The following is a 14210-nucleotide window of genomic DNA, read 5'->3' as shown; positions in this document are numbered from 1 at the left end:
CTGCAACAACGCAGTGTCATTAGGTGGCCTTGGTGTCACAGCAGGAGCTGCAGCTTTGGGGGAGGAGCCCAAACGCAGGCCCTTCCCACCCCGCCTGCCGCACCTGGTGGAGACCCGGAGCCCACCTCCCTGCTCCTTTCCATTTAGGAACTCCTCCTGGAAGCCGGCCCTGCGCCCCTGCGCCAAGTCTCACCTGGGGGAAGAGAGGCCTCTCCTCCTTGACCTTCTTGACGCAGTCGGCCACGAGCCTCTTCATCGCCTTGGGGCAGTTCTTATAGAGCTTACTGAGGTCTGGGGAGGCATACCCTCGGCCCACCATAAAGATGATCTAAGAGCAAGCACACAGTCGGGGGACTGGGGGGAGGAACAAAGCAGACAGCGGCGGCTCCCACAGCGCCGTCCGGCCCTCGCACGCCAGTCTGCACCAGGGCACGTACCTGATCGCGGTTATTGATGTGGGAGTAAGGAAGCTCCCCCGTCATGAGCTCATAGAGCACAATGCCGTACGAGTAGACATCAGACTGGAAGCTGAACGGGTTGTTATCCTGCATTCGGATCACCTCAGGGGCCTACGGGGACAAAATGCATTCACTCGTCACCATCTGGGCCCCACAGACATCCAAGCGCCAGGCTGTCCCTCCCCCTGGGCAGGAGAGGCCCTTCCTCAGTTCTCCACTCTTCCCCGCTCGGGCTCAGGCTAACACAGGCTCAGGAAGCCTAGTCTCTGGGACGCAGCCCCTATGCCTCCGCCTGGTTCTGATCACCAGCTCCCGGGAAGCCCACGTCTGCCTCAGGCTGTCTGATGTCCCTCAAGGCCTCACTGAGGTATCTGAACGTTGGGGAGACGTCAAACGCTCTAAGTGTGCACACACACCTCCAGGCACCCCTTCTGCCCTGCACCCTGCCAGTGGGAGCCTCGCCTCTTTCTCACCATCCACAAGACAGAGCCAGTGGGTTGTTCAACCTGCTGAGAACCGCTCCAGCGCGACTTCACTGTTGCCAAACCAAAATCTCCAATTTTCACCGTCAGGCCTTCATGGAGAAATATATCTCAATGCTTGTTAAGGACTCTGGTTTCAAAAGAATGGTCAAGTTTATTTTGAAACACTTCCCCCAGGTCTTAAGAGCACAGCATCTCTCGGCCTCCTGTCTGTCCCCAGCCTTCTCTGCACTGGTTTGCTTGGATTGCTGAAGTTTTAAGAAGTGCTTCCTCCAGGAGGCACGCAGCCATTGTGCTCAGGGTGCCACGTTATTTGGCTCCAGCCCCAAATCAGGCAGTTTCCCCATGCTGCTGCTCCCCGTTGCCACTTCTAGGTGCCAGGTCCCTGGCCTTCTGACCTTCCCATCTGACACAGGTGCCTTAACCCCCAAGATTTCTAAGAGCACAGCGTGCCATCTGCAAGGAGCGGGCCTGGCCCGTGATGGCTTACATTTGTTTCTGCCTGCTTTGTGCCCTCAAATGCCTGAAACATGTGAAGAGCAAATGGCACATCCCTCACTGAGCACTGTCCTGTGAGACTTCTTACTAGAATAGGGACCGCTTGGTGACTTCAAATCAGGACCAAACTCACCTCATTTCTGGATAAAGAAGTCAGGCAGTTTAAGGCCGACTTGGGATCTGCCAATGCCCAGTAACACATACCGCCTTCAAATCTGTGGGCTCTGCTCTCATGACGGGACGTGTCACTCCCAAAAACGTAGTGGCCCAAATAGGCCGCATCCCACAATCTGACTCAGCCCAACTGTGGCTCCTCTCACTGGCCACGAAGCAGAGTAGGGCCGTAACGCCATCCACACTCCTCTGAGAGGCAGAAAGGCTGCAGGCGGGAGGCACATGGACAAGGGTTACATTTCCTGCCCTACAGCACGAAAACTCTGTGTTTAGTCCCCTTCTGCAGGAACAGTCTCAGAAAGGGGAAGGGCTGGTTCCGAGAGTGACCTCTAAAGAAACCACTTCTGTACACTGAAGTAAGACAATTTTTAGTCATCACTTTGACAATCTTGAAACATCTGGCCTGCAGCTACTTTCTGACCAGGCACACGCTGTCCCACGCGCTGGACATACACATGAAAGACAAAAGCCCCATCCCTCCAAGTTAAATTTAGTAACGAAGAGCATAATAAAACGTTCAAGCATAACCCAAACATGTATCGCAAATCTTTCCAAAGTCACTTTTGCTGGGATAAACTAAAAAGTCTCCTTTGTTTTTCTAAATTTAGAACTGAACAGTCAAACAAAACCACCGTCAAAGGATACTGTTGGATTTCATGTCTCTGTGGATGATGTTCTTAGCATGCAAATAGCTGTGAAGGAAAAATAAATCATTAAAAACAGTCTGAGGGACATGGGTAGAAAGCAGCGTCAAATAGTGGCTAGGAAGGAAGCCACCTGAGCGCCTGTCGCCCAGTGAGGGGCTACAGGTGGGGCCTGGCCAGGCGCTGATGCAGGCTGGACCACATCGTGCCTTACCTGGAAGTGAGGCCACAGTGCCCGAAGCATCACTTCTACTCAAAAAGTAATTCTGACCACCCAAATGTCCACCCACCAATGGCCGCATAAATAAAATGTGGCCTACCCATACTATGAAATACTGTTCAGCTGCAGAAAAGAATGAGGTACTGACACGTGCTACAGCATGAACGAACCTCCCAAACCCGTTAATGCTAAGCTGAGCCAGACAAAAGACCTCATCTTCTATTTGAGAGAGTGAGTGAACAAGGGGGGCAGGAACAGAGGGAGGACAAGCAGACTCTGTGTTGAGTGCAGAGCTGGACCCGGGGCTCAATCCCAGGGCCCCGAGTTCATGACCTGAGCTGAAACGACGAGTCAGACGCTCAACCAATGAAGCCACCCAGATGCCCCAACCTCATCTTCTATCATGACAAATGTTCTACAATTAGACAGCGGTGACGTCTGCACAACTCTGTGAATGTACTAAAAACCATTAAGTTGTATGCGTTTAAAGGGTGAATTTTATAATATGTGGATTATAGCCGTAATTTTTTCTAAAAAGTAATTCTATTTTTTTTTTTTTTAAGATTTTATTTGAGATAGAGAGCAGGGACAGAGGGAGAAGAGAAGCAGGCTCCTCGCTAAGCAAGGAGCCTCGATGGGATCATGACCTGAAGGCAGACACTTAACTGACTGACCCACCCAGGCGCCCCTGGCTAGTTTATTTCTTAAAATGTATAGAATGTAAATTCCGTATGAATTTTAAAAGTAGAATGTTGAGATTTTACATAGCACTTGCAAGCACAGCTCGGGCTATGAGGAATTGCCGCTCTTCCACGTAAGAGGTACCGCAGAGGAGAAGTGTGACTCACACACACACCACATCACACACACCCCTTTCACAGAGAAACGTGTTCAAGCACAGAGACTCAAACGGGTGGTGTTCCGTGCACGTGCTAGGGAGGACTCGGGCATTCTCCAAAAGGAAAATGAATTATCCAAAACCAGCCCCTCCTGTGGAACAAGCACACGTGCTGGTGGGCCACGGCTCAGAGCACACATTCCTGCAGAGGCCAGTGCCACGGCTGTCCAAGCAGAAGGTCTGGAGGCCACACTACACTCTTCGGCATCTGGGTGAATTCTGAGGGCAGTGGCTCCGACCTGAATCTAAGCCCCACGGCAGGTGGCCTCAGCCTGGGCGAGGAACCTGGAGTTCTCCCTCCCTCAGCCCACCACTTAGCAGACTTGGCTTTCTCCTAACCCAGGTCCCGATGGAGGGCAAGTTGATGCCTGGACCCCAGACTCTCCAGTCGTCAAGCCATCTACTCACTCCATTCCCTGAGCAGTCTGGCGGGCGATGTCAATCAACTGGAACATCTGGAATTTAGTCTCCTGGACATGCAGGTGTTTGTAGAGGCTGCTGCCTTCGCACCACTGGGTCACAATCGCCAGGTTATCCTTCGTCATGTACCCCATGAAGAGCAGGATGTTCACGTGCCGTGTTTTGCTGGAGGGGGTGGGGGGAAGAGAAAAAAGGCCCCGATTCTTCAGTTGCTGCAGAACAGAGAGATCTACCCTGCTTTCCCACTGACGCCGGATCCTATGTGTCCCTGACGCCACCGTGCTTACAATCTGGGTGGCTGGCAAAGCAAACACGCAGGATTGCTGATCATCAAGTTGGTGTTGTGACAAGGAACCCCACTGTTATTCGCCTCAGTGCTGGCCTTCAGAGAGAGGACACTCTCTCCAATCAACTTGCACTCGTGATTCCTCCCACAGGGGTCACGGGACCCCAGATCTGTGGGATCCACCATTATTCACCTTATTCTTACAAGTCTAAATAATGACTCAAGGACTTAGAAGCTGAAGGTTTTGAAGTCCAGAATAAGGCAAACTGGCCATAAAAAGAGCTCTTGGAAATAAATGCGAAAAGAGAACCTGTTTCTCCCTATCTCAAACCAAAACCCAGAGAAGAACCGCTCTTCTGTTGAGCGTAGTGCGCCCACAGGCCTGGAGGAGTGGAAGGGGGGTGTGCTCATCACAGGCGGCTTCTAGAGATGTGACAACCAGGTGAGCTGGAAGGAAACCTTCCACACCCTTTCACTTGTAAGGAAAGAGTTCCAGCCACAGGACTCCGCAGTGAACACTAAGCACCAGTCCCAGCCGTGGGCCCTCGGAGACCTGTGCACATGCCCTGCATGCCCGTGCCCCACCAGCCGCGCCCACCCCTGCCACTCCGGGGAGGCTGGACAGGCTGGCGCCCTACTCACCGGAGGACAGCCACCTCGTTCCTGAAGGCCTGGAACTGCTCTGGTGTGGGGTCGACAACCTTTAGGATTTTTACTGCAACATCTCCTGCAAATTAGTTTGTAGTCAGTGCAATCAGTTGAATGACCTTATTTTGTTGTTTTTCACATACCCTAGTTTTGAGAAAGATAGCGAATCACTTATTCAGATATCACGTTACCTGCACATATAGAACAAATACACAAATTTCTAAATTGCCCAAGTGGCTGAAAAAAGTTAAATATGTTCTACTACTATCCTTTAAATAACACCACACAGGCCTTGAACAGGTTTGGTTTCAACTCTTCCTATGAAGCCTGGCCTCCCCAGCGGCGAGGTCACACGTCTGAAGGGTCGAAGCCAGAACTGTGAGGGAGGCAGTGGTGGGCAGACACAGAGGGGGCCAGCAGACACAGCGTCTTTTGGGCCAGGAGACCGGCCATTTAGCAAGCAGGTGATACCAAACTCAGCAGCCACATTTTTTTTCTTTTTTGGTTCCAATGGATTTTTTTTTTTTTTTTTTTTAAGATTTTATTTGACAGCGAGAGAGAGCACAAGTAGGCAGAGCAGCAGGCAGAGGGAGAGGGAGCAGCAGGCTCTCTGCTGAGCGAGGAGCTCGCTGCGGGGCTCGATCCCAGAACCCTGGGATCAGGACCTGAGCCGAAGGCAGATGTTTAACCGTCTGAGCCACCCAGGCGCCCCTCAGCAGCCACATTTTAGTGAGCCCTGAGATGGTGCCTTATACAACTTCATTAAGCTGCTTTGCCTTTAATACCATGAAGCTCTAACCCTAGTGATCCACACCGCCTGCTGACTGTGCCCTGGGACGGCGTGTGTCCTCGCCGGCACTGTCGCCTTCAGGCCTCCTAGCTGCCCTATGACATAAGGGCCGTCATGTCACCCTCAGTTCACAAGCAACACAGAAGCTCAGTCCCCATCCAAGGTCATACAGCCTCAAACCAGAAGTGCCGGAGCCGGGATCAGAACCCCAGTCTGACTCCAGTGGCTGACCTTCTAACTTCCACACTGACCACAGACTGTGCCACACTGCGAGCCTCTTTACATAACCTCAGAAACATCCAGAGATCGAGTCTACTTTACGTGTGCTACACTTTCTGAAGTGTTTCTATGCTGTATTTAGCATAGTAATTATAATAAATGACACAAAGCCCTATAAGGACCTCAGATTTTCTTGGCAAATGAATTTTACTAGAACACAGACTTCTGAGGATCAAACAAAGTAGGAGCTGGCTGATGGCACCTCGGAGGTAACAGAATTCCCCCACTTACCAAACACGCCCCCTCGGCAGGGCCCCCTTGCAAGCAGCCTCCGTGGGAACATTCCTCACTTCACTTGAGAACTGGTAAAGAGATGGTTCTTAGGACAGGTCCCAAACTGTTGCCCTGTGGTCTCTGGTTTTATCATCTGAAGCTGAAGTCCCCACTTAATAGCAGGAGCTCATCCAATTCACTAGCACATGGGTTTACCGAGGGCCCAGAGCTGCCCTCTATCCAGGAAGACAGAGCTGGTAAACCATGCAGCCCCACCTAAAGTTCCTTATGACTGAGGAGGAGGATAAGAGTCTCCTGCAGAATTGCTCATTCTGGAGCAGTCTGAGCCAAGATGAGAATGCTGGGGGCAGGTGACAGGAGAGTAAGACAGGAGAGTAAATCTGTTTGCAGAGAGGATGTAGAAAGGTTTTCTGAAACAAACAGGATATAAGCCAAGGGAAGGATTTAACTAAATGGGACAGGCTGTCCCAAACTAGATATACCAGGAATAAAGGGAAGGAAAGGGGGATGAAAAAAAACATGAGTATGTTTAGGGAACTCTAGTGTGTGATCTGGGCCCCTGCAGACTAGGACAGAGGCCAGGGAGGAGTCTTGCCCCAAGAGCCTCGCATCTGCAGACAAGATACAGGCAACAGCAGTGACACTAGTGACAGAAAGGAAGGCTGGAGGCAAGAAACCCCAGGAAGGTGGGCTGGTCTGATATGGCTGAGGGTGGGGCCAGGAAAGGACAATGCTGGTGGCCCAGGCACTAGGCAGGGTTTTAAAGGGATAGGCCAGGGTGGGTAGAGGAAGGCTTGGGGAGATGCTGGATGGGCCCTCAGGAGGGGGTGCTCCTTGGGACCTTTCCCTTTTTACAGCTCTCGCAGGGGCGCACTTCAGTTGTCACCAAACTCACCTTCTGTGTCACCCATTTTGGACCTGATCATAATGTAACCTCAGAGCTCAGAAGACTCACCAGCAGCCAAAGCCCGCTTATAGTGACTCTCTGACCTTGCAGTCAGACGAACATCTCCACCTCCGGCCTCTACTTCTTGGCAGAGTGAGCAGGACTTACTTTCCCTGCTCAGAGTTCATAATCTCTTTGTTCCATCACCAGAGCCAGTTCAAATTCTCTCACCTTTCTAAACTCTATTACCCAAATCTGCACTATGGCTCCGTGTAAGTCATCTGCTGTCTCTACCTGTGACTTCACACAAGTCACTGGTGGGAAGACTGAACAGGGTCAAACCAAAGACAGAAGAGCCCCTATGGCGCCTACAAGGACCCATCCTGCCTGCCAGCTCACGGTTTGTAGTTAACAGATTATATGCAATTTTTTACTGAAACCCAGAGACTGTATACTATATAGCATTCCTTCATTTTCATGCAAATACTCCAAGCATTGCCGTAACAGGAATTCAATCTGCTAGGAGCAATGGGCAAACATTATAGGAAAATGGATTTCAACTCCTATAAAGAACGAACGGTTTTGTACGGGTAGGACTGCCCCGAACTAGAATGAGTTCTCTGGTAATAAGCTCCCCAGTATTCTGAATTTCAGGCCAAGGCTCACCCAAGCCTCCTGAAGGTCTTGCATAATCTGACTTCCAACATCTTTTCAAACAGTCAGGCGAGTGGACCACTTCAAACCCCGTGTTGCTGCTTCCTCAGGAATCTGCCCGCCCCTGCAAGTGCTGCTTGCATCATCCAAGTGCTGCTTCCTCAGCAGAGTCCTTCCCTATTAACCCACCAAAACTGCACGGGGCCTGACATTCCATACCAGCTTTCCTCCATTTTCTTCTCTTTAGCACTTATTACACACTTTCTACTTTACTTCGCTTAGTTATTGTCCCCACCAGAACAGAAAACCCATAAGAGAAAGAATTTTTATCTGTTTTGTTCACTGCTTCACTCGTAGCCCCTAGAAGAATGCTTGATACTAGAAGAATGTTCAGGAAACAGCGGATAAAGAAATGAATGAATTCTAAGGTGCAACTGCCCGCAAGGGCTGTTATGAATGGACAAGCTGTCCGAAGTTCTGGCGTGGTCTGTGTGGACAGCCGCTGACACGGAATACTAGGGACCCAGCCGCTCACAGCACAGGTCAGGAGTCCGTTTCTGGCGGGGAAGCTGAGACTCGGTGCCCAGCTGGAGGCCCCCAGGTGCACACAATCAGGTCTGGACCTCCAACAAAGGCTGTTCTCCAACCTGCCGTGGAAGTCCTCAGGGCCAAGCACACCACCCAAGTCCACCTCTCCAGCATTCCATGCAACAGATATTTAGTAATACTGCTTATTGCTAATCTCTTTCTTTTGAACATGTTTCTAAGATGACTAGAAAATTGTATAGTATTAACATTTCTTTTCCTTCTGGAATTATCCACACACCCTTATAGTTGGCAATCTTGCAACATCTAAAGGATGGTACTTCCTTCCTTTAGCAAGTAATATGTAAAATGACCAAGGTAAATGACCAGGGAACATGTTATAGAGGGTAGCTCAAAACAACTGCGGGAAGTAGTTACTTTTCCTGACACCAGGGCTCCTTACTTTCCCTTAACAGTGAAATCAGAGGCAAATGTACTACAAACGAGTTATGACACATTCCTATTGATTTTATGTTTTTGGTAAGATACTGGTATCTCATTCAGCTACCACTGAAGAAGGAAGAGCTATTATCAGTTGGTAAATATGGTATGTTTTACCTTTTTTAAACACCCATTTCCTGTTTTAAACATTTAGGGTTACCTAAAACCTATTAGGTACACCCCTGCTTTCTAGAACAGAATAGAATGAACACCACTCCGGCTCTTCTTACTGATTCAAAAATTATAAAGCTCAGCGCTAGGCTGGGATGGGGACCTGGACATGGGCTCCACGAGGCTGGTGGCCTCAACACTAACGCAGCCCAAGACTGAGGGCTTTGCTGTCTTCTCCTCAGGCCATCTGTGACAGCCCCGGCTACCATCAGTACTGCTGGCTGCATCCCTTTGACTGTATCGTTTATCATCTGCAGAGGCTGGCAAATCAGATCCCAAACTTAGGCTCTGTGTGTAAGCCTAAGGACAGCTTCTTACACGAAATAAGTGAGCTTTAGTTCATGGATCTGAGGCCTCCATCTTGGCTGCTCTGAGGCTCTGTCTACTTTCACAGTTCCTAGGTAGAATCAAAAATTTTTTAAATCACCACCACAACTGTAATTTTTAAGAAACTGAATAAACATTTTATTGTATACAGGAACCAGAAAAACAGCAACAACAACAAAACACACAAAGAAGGAAGTATAGCACAAACAATCCAGAAATTATGGTTTCCCTGGCCCTCTTGTTTTATTTCATTCACAGACCACGGCTTGCTTTCTGAGGGGCTGACATAAAAGCCCACTGCTCCTTGTTCCTCTGACTTTTGAAACTTAAAAAAAAACTAGAATCTTAAAAGTATTAGACATGTTGGGGCACCTGGGTGGCTCAGTCGTTAAGCATCTGCCTGCGGCTCAGGTCATGATCCCAGGGTCCTGGGATCGAGCCCCGCGTCGGGCTCCCTGCTCAGTGGGGAGCCTGCTTCTCCCTCTCCCGCTCCCCCTGCTTGTGTTCCCTCTCTCGCTGTGTCTCTTTATGTCAAATAAATAAATAAATAATCTTAAATAAATAAATAAATCTTTTGGGGCACCTGGGTGGCTCAGTGGATGCCTCTGGCTCAGGTCATGATCCCAGGGTCCTGGGATCGAGCCCGCGTCAGGCTCCCTGCTCAGCGGGAAGCCTGCTTCTCCCTCTCCCTCTGCCTCTGCCTGCCGCTCCACCTACTTGTGCTCTATCTCTCTGTCAAATAAATAAATAAAATCTTAAAAAAAAAAAGTATTAGACATGTTATCTACATTCTAACAGAAGTCTTTCTGGAAGTAACACTGTAACAAATACATCCCCTTACCATAGTCCAAAAGCTTACAGAATTAAGAGAAAACACAAGCTCACAGGCAGTAGTGTGGCAAATGTAACTAATGCTTTGAAAAATTATGAATCCCCCCAAATAAAAATGCTCAAGAAGAGGAAACTTAAATTTGAGCACCACTTAACTACACATCTACTGGCTTTCAGCTGATGCTTTAAAAATGTGGTATAAAAATTATTAAGTGCAGGGGCGCCTGGGTGGCTCAGTTGGTTAAGCATCTAACTCAGGTCATGATCTCAGGGTCCTGGGATTGAGCCCCACATCAGGCTCCATGCTGAGCACGGAGTCTGTTGGGGATTCTCTCTCCCCCTCTGCCCCTCCCTGCTCTCTCTCTAAAATAAATAAATCTTTTATAAAAATGATTAAGTGCTCCTAATGGAAGCATTAAAAGCAATATGTACTGCTCTACCTCCTATAATTACTAACAGCCTTGTCTCAGATACAAGCACTTCATCCCACAAGATTACATTCTTTTTCCATGGGACTATACCAAAATAAAAGCGTTTGCACAGCCAAGTAAACCATCAACAAAAACAAAAAGAAAACCTACTGAATGGGAGAAGGTATTGGCAAATGATTTATGTAATAAGGGATTAATGTCCAAAATATATGAAGAACTCACACAACACCAAAGACAATCTGATTTAAAAATGGACAGAGGTTCTAAAGAGACATTTTTCCAAAGAAATACAAAAGGCTAACAGGTACATGAAAAGGTGATCAATATCACTAATTATCAGGGAAATGTAGATAAAAACTCAAAACTACAATGGGACATCACCTCACACCTGTCAGAATGGCTAGTATCAAAGACAAGAAATAACAAGATCTGGAGAGGATGTGGAATAAAAGGAAACCCTGTGCACTGTTTATAGGAATGTAAATTGGTGCAGACACTGTGGAAAACAGTACAGAAGTTCCTCAATAGATTAAAAATAGAACTATCATAAGATCCAGTAACTATACTGCTAGGTGTTTACCCAAAGAAAACGAAAACGCTAACTTGAAAAGATATCTGCGCCCCCACATTCACAGCAGCATTATTTACAATAACCAAGATATGGAAGCAACTTAAGTGTCCATCCATAAATGAATAAAGAAAGATGTGATATATATACACAATGGAATATTACTCAGTCATAAAAAAAAAAAGAGAGAGATCTTGCCATTTGCAACAACATGGATGGACTTAGAAGGTATTATGCTAAGTGAAATAAATCCGTGAAAGAAAAATATCATATGGTTTCACTTACATGTGGAATCTAAAATATAAAACAAGGGAACAATCAACAAAAAGGGCAGAAACAGACTCACGAATACAGAGAACTGGTGGTGCTGGAGAGGAGAGGAGTAGGGGGATGGGCCAAACAGGTGATGGGGATTAAGAGGTACAAACCTCCAGTTATAAAAGAAATAAGTCACAGGAACTAAAAGTACAGTACTGGGAATACAGTCAATAATACCATAACACTGTACGGTGACAGAGATGGCAGCTACACTCCGTGTGGTGAGCATGATGTACAGGACTGTCAAATCATTATGTTGTACACTTGAAACTAAATGAACACCGTATGTCAACTATACTTCAATAGTAAAAAAAAAATTAATTGTTTTCCTTTCTAAGGGAATTGCCAAGACATTTATGACATCTATTTGGGAAATACCCTGCAAGAGCATAAACTCTCTGTGACCCGGGGAGGCAGGCCGGTAGTACACTAGATACAATCTTCAAAGGAAAAGGAATCACATATTCAGTCCTGTGCCAGTTTCCTTAAAGAACAAGACATTTATCAGACGATTAGCTAGCTACAAGTGGCAAACCCATATATTTATTAACATAAGGTACTCAGAAGACTGGAGATGTTTCTCAGTTTTCAACACCTTGATTTTAATGCTCTGTTCATTTGATGTTCTTAACTTCTCTCAATCTCTGCCCCTGTATGTATAAAGATAAACATGAAACCATCCAAACTAGAAATATAGCTAGGCACTTTAGGCTATTTTTTTCTTCATTAAAATGTGAATTCAGAAGGACAACTTTTGGGGAACATGGAGCATTTTCAAACAAATGTTCCCTATATTTGCTAACATCCTAAAGCCAGAGGCATTAAAAATCTGAGGGAAAAATGTTAAGTATGTTGCCAAAATACATAAGCTGTGTCCACAGATTTTAAAATTGTACCTTTCTTCCAAGTGACAAAGTGTTTCCATTACAATAAGAACACTAACACTCCACATAGATTCAAGAATGAAATCTGTGCGTTCCCTGCTTGATGGGGGTTCCCCACAACCGAGCCAGGGCAGCGCAAGAGAACCTGCTTCATGAGGCTCCAGGCTTTCCTAAGCCCAGCTGTTTGACCATGGGCATGTTAGTTCCCCTCTTGGGACCTCAGTTTTCTACATGCCAATCTCTAAGGTTTTTTCCAGCTTTCTGTTTTAGAATCCATGCCCCCCTCATAGCAGTGGACTCTTACTCATCTAAGGAACTTGAAAGCACATCCCCCGTGCAGCCTAGATTTAATCAGTTCCTGACACTTGACTAGAGGGCTCAACTCTTGTTCACCAATTTCTAGGTTCACCTGGAAACCATACCATACCAATTACAGCATCACTGAATCTAAGACCAATGCTGTGAAATGTCACTGAGATATGAAGTTCAAGCTTCAGATGTAATCAGTTGTCCCTGGAGAGCATGACCGCGAGCGGCACAACACAGTGAATCGACAGGACCCCCTCCTTGGCCCTCTGTGGGCCTTGCGGTAGAAGGCGTGCCCCAAACATACCGTGCCACTTGCCCTTATACACCGTGCCAAAGGAGCCTGACCCAATCCGAGTGGACAGCATCACTTCACTGGCTTCTATTTCCCAGTAATAGCTTGAATCTCTCTGTCCACGAGGCCTCTGAAACCAGCAGAGATCATTAACACACTCCATGCAATGGTAAAGCTCTGTTTAATGAGGGTGTCAGAGAAAAGAGCAACCCAAATCCACCCATTCTCCTATCTTTTAAAGGTGGACACTACCTGTACTTCCAATTTTGATATTTTGAAAAAAATAGCATTTTAGTTCTGCCCTGCCTTACAACAAGCCACCAAATTCTTCAACACGAGCAGGCCAAAAACGGCACTGATGTTTATGATACCCTTCATTAAGTGTTTTTTTATTAGAGCCCCCACCCTACCCCAATTAAAAGTACTCTCAATCCTGACTAGGTTTTTCTTAGTAAATCCTCACACACAGGAGGTACTGTAAGCCATACTCACAATTTTGTTTTTCTCCTGGGTCCCAGATCCTGGTGCCCGCTCTCTCTGTGCTGGCACAGGGGTTTTGGGCTGTGACCAGCCTGTTGGGCTCAGGTTGTTAGGGCTGCTGGACAAGGCTGAAGGTGAGGCTTAATAGACAAGACAAACAGAATACACACATGGATAAGCCAACAGAAGATACATAGCATAAAGAGAAAAAGCCCATTATTATTTGCTAAGTAACTTTGGACAAGTACCTGATTCACTGTGGCTTCGAATTGCATCCTGAAATAGAAAAGGAAAGCTGGTCAATCTCTGCACCAGAAAAGATGTTCTCTGGGGGAAGGAAAGGGGAGGAGGAGAATTTACAGAAACAAAGTAGATTATAAAACCTCTAAAATACAAAAGGTCTAATTATATATTCTAACATTCCTTTGATTAAATTTACCAAATGTCAGTAGCCAATTATCTCCAAGATTATCACCAATTATTTGGAGAACTGATGTTAGCTTTTTCATATACCACATTCACTTGGAATGGAAACTACATTCCTTTTCTCAGGAGAAAGCAATGCATATAGCAAAGTGACACTCCTGCAGGAACACTAGCAAAGTTACTATCAGCTGAGATCTTTCCAATGATTGAGGATCTTGCTCCACTGAGGCTCAAACAAAACGAAACAAAAACAGAACTTGGGGATTAGGTGGCAAGCTCACTCTTACTCTTCTAGGAATTCAGGGCACATTGACCAGAAGTTGGATTGGATAAGGGTAAAGCACCATGACTACATTACTGTACCCCAGCCTAAAATCATGAAACGCTGGAAGGACCATAAATCCCCCAGTCCAAAACCTACATTTTACATATAAGAAAACATATATAAACAGATAAAGAGATTTGACCAGGATCACACAGCCAGTAGGTGGCAGAAATAGAACCCAAAACCATCACGCATGGATCTCAGCCCTGAGCTCATTCACCACAAAATGCTCCTGGAGACCTTATGGGTAA

The 14210-nt window shown here is 46.9% G+C and overlaps 1 protein-coding gene across 8 annotated transcripts in view; it reads right to left on the bottom strand.

Annotated features, from left to right (window-relative positions):
- The window catches only part of RAF1 (Raf-1 proto-oncogene, serine/threonine kinase), a 70287-nt gene that overhangs the window by 1041 nt on the left and 55036 nt on the right, over positions 1-14210 (bottom strand). For all 8 annotated transcript variants that reach the window (XM_045861798.3, XM_064592034.1, XM_054504580.2 and 5 more), the window contains 9 exons: positions 13457-13484; positions 13221-13348; positions 12741-12858; positions 4723-4807; positions 3783-3959; positions 2258-2304; positions 932-1050; positions 438-569; positions 194-328 (listed from right to left, as the gene is read on the bottom strand). In XM_045861798.3, the coding sequence (XP_045717754.1) occupies positions 194-328; positions 438-569; positions 932-1050; positions 2258-2304; positions 3783-3959; positions 4723-4807; positions 12741-12858; positions 13221-13348; positions 13457-13484 (969 nt within the window). The remainder of the gene's footprint in view (positions 1-193; positions 329-437; positions 570-931; positions 1051-2257; positions 2305-3782; positions 3960-4722; positions 4808-12740; positions 12859-13220; positions 13349-13456; positions 13485-14210) is intronic.

The sequence above is a fragment of the Mirounga angustirostris genome, unplaced genomic scaffold (genome assembly GCF_029215605.1).
Source record: "Mirounga angustirostris isolate CCGP_5_RB_7025 unplaced genomic scaffold, mMirAng1.0.hap1 SCAF_1, whole genome shotgun sequence".
In the NCBI taxonomy this organism is placed as follows: domain Eukaryota; kingdom Metazoa; phylum Chordata; class Mammalia; order Carnivora; family Phocidae; genus Mirounga; species Mirounga angustirostris.
Note: the sequence above shows the minus strand (reverse complement) of the source record. Positions and strands in the feature narration are given on the sequence as shown.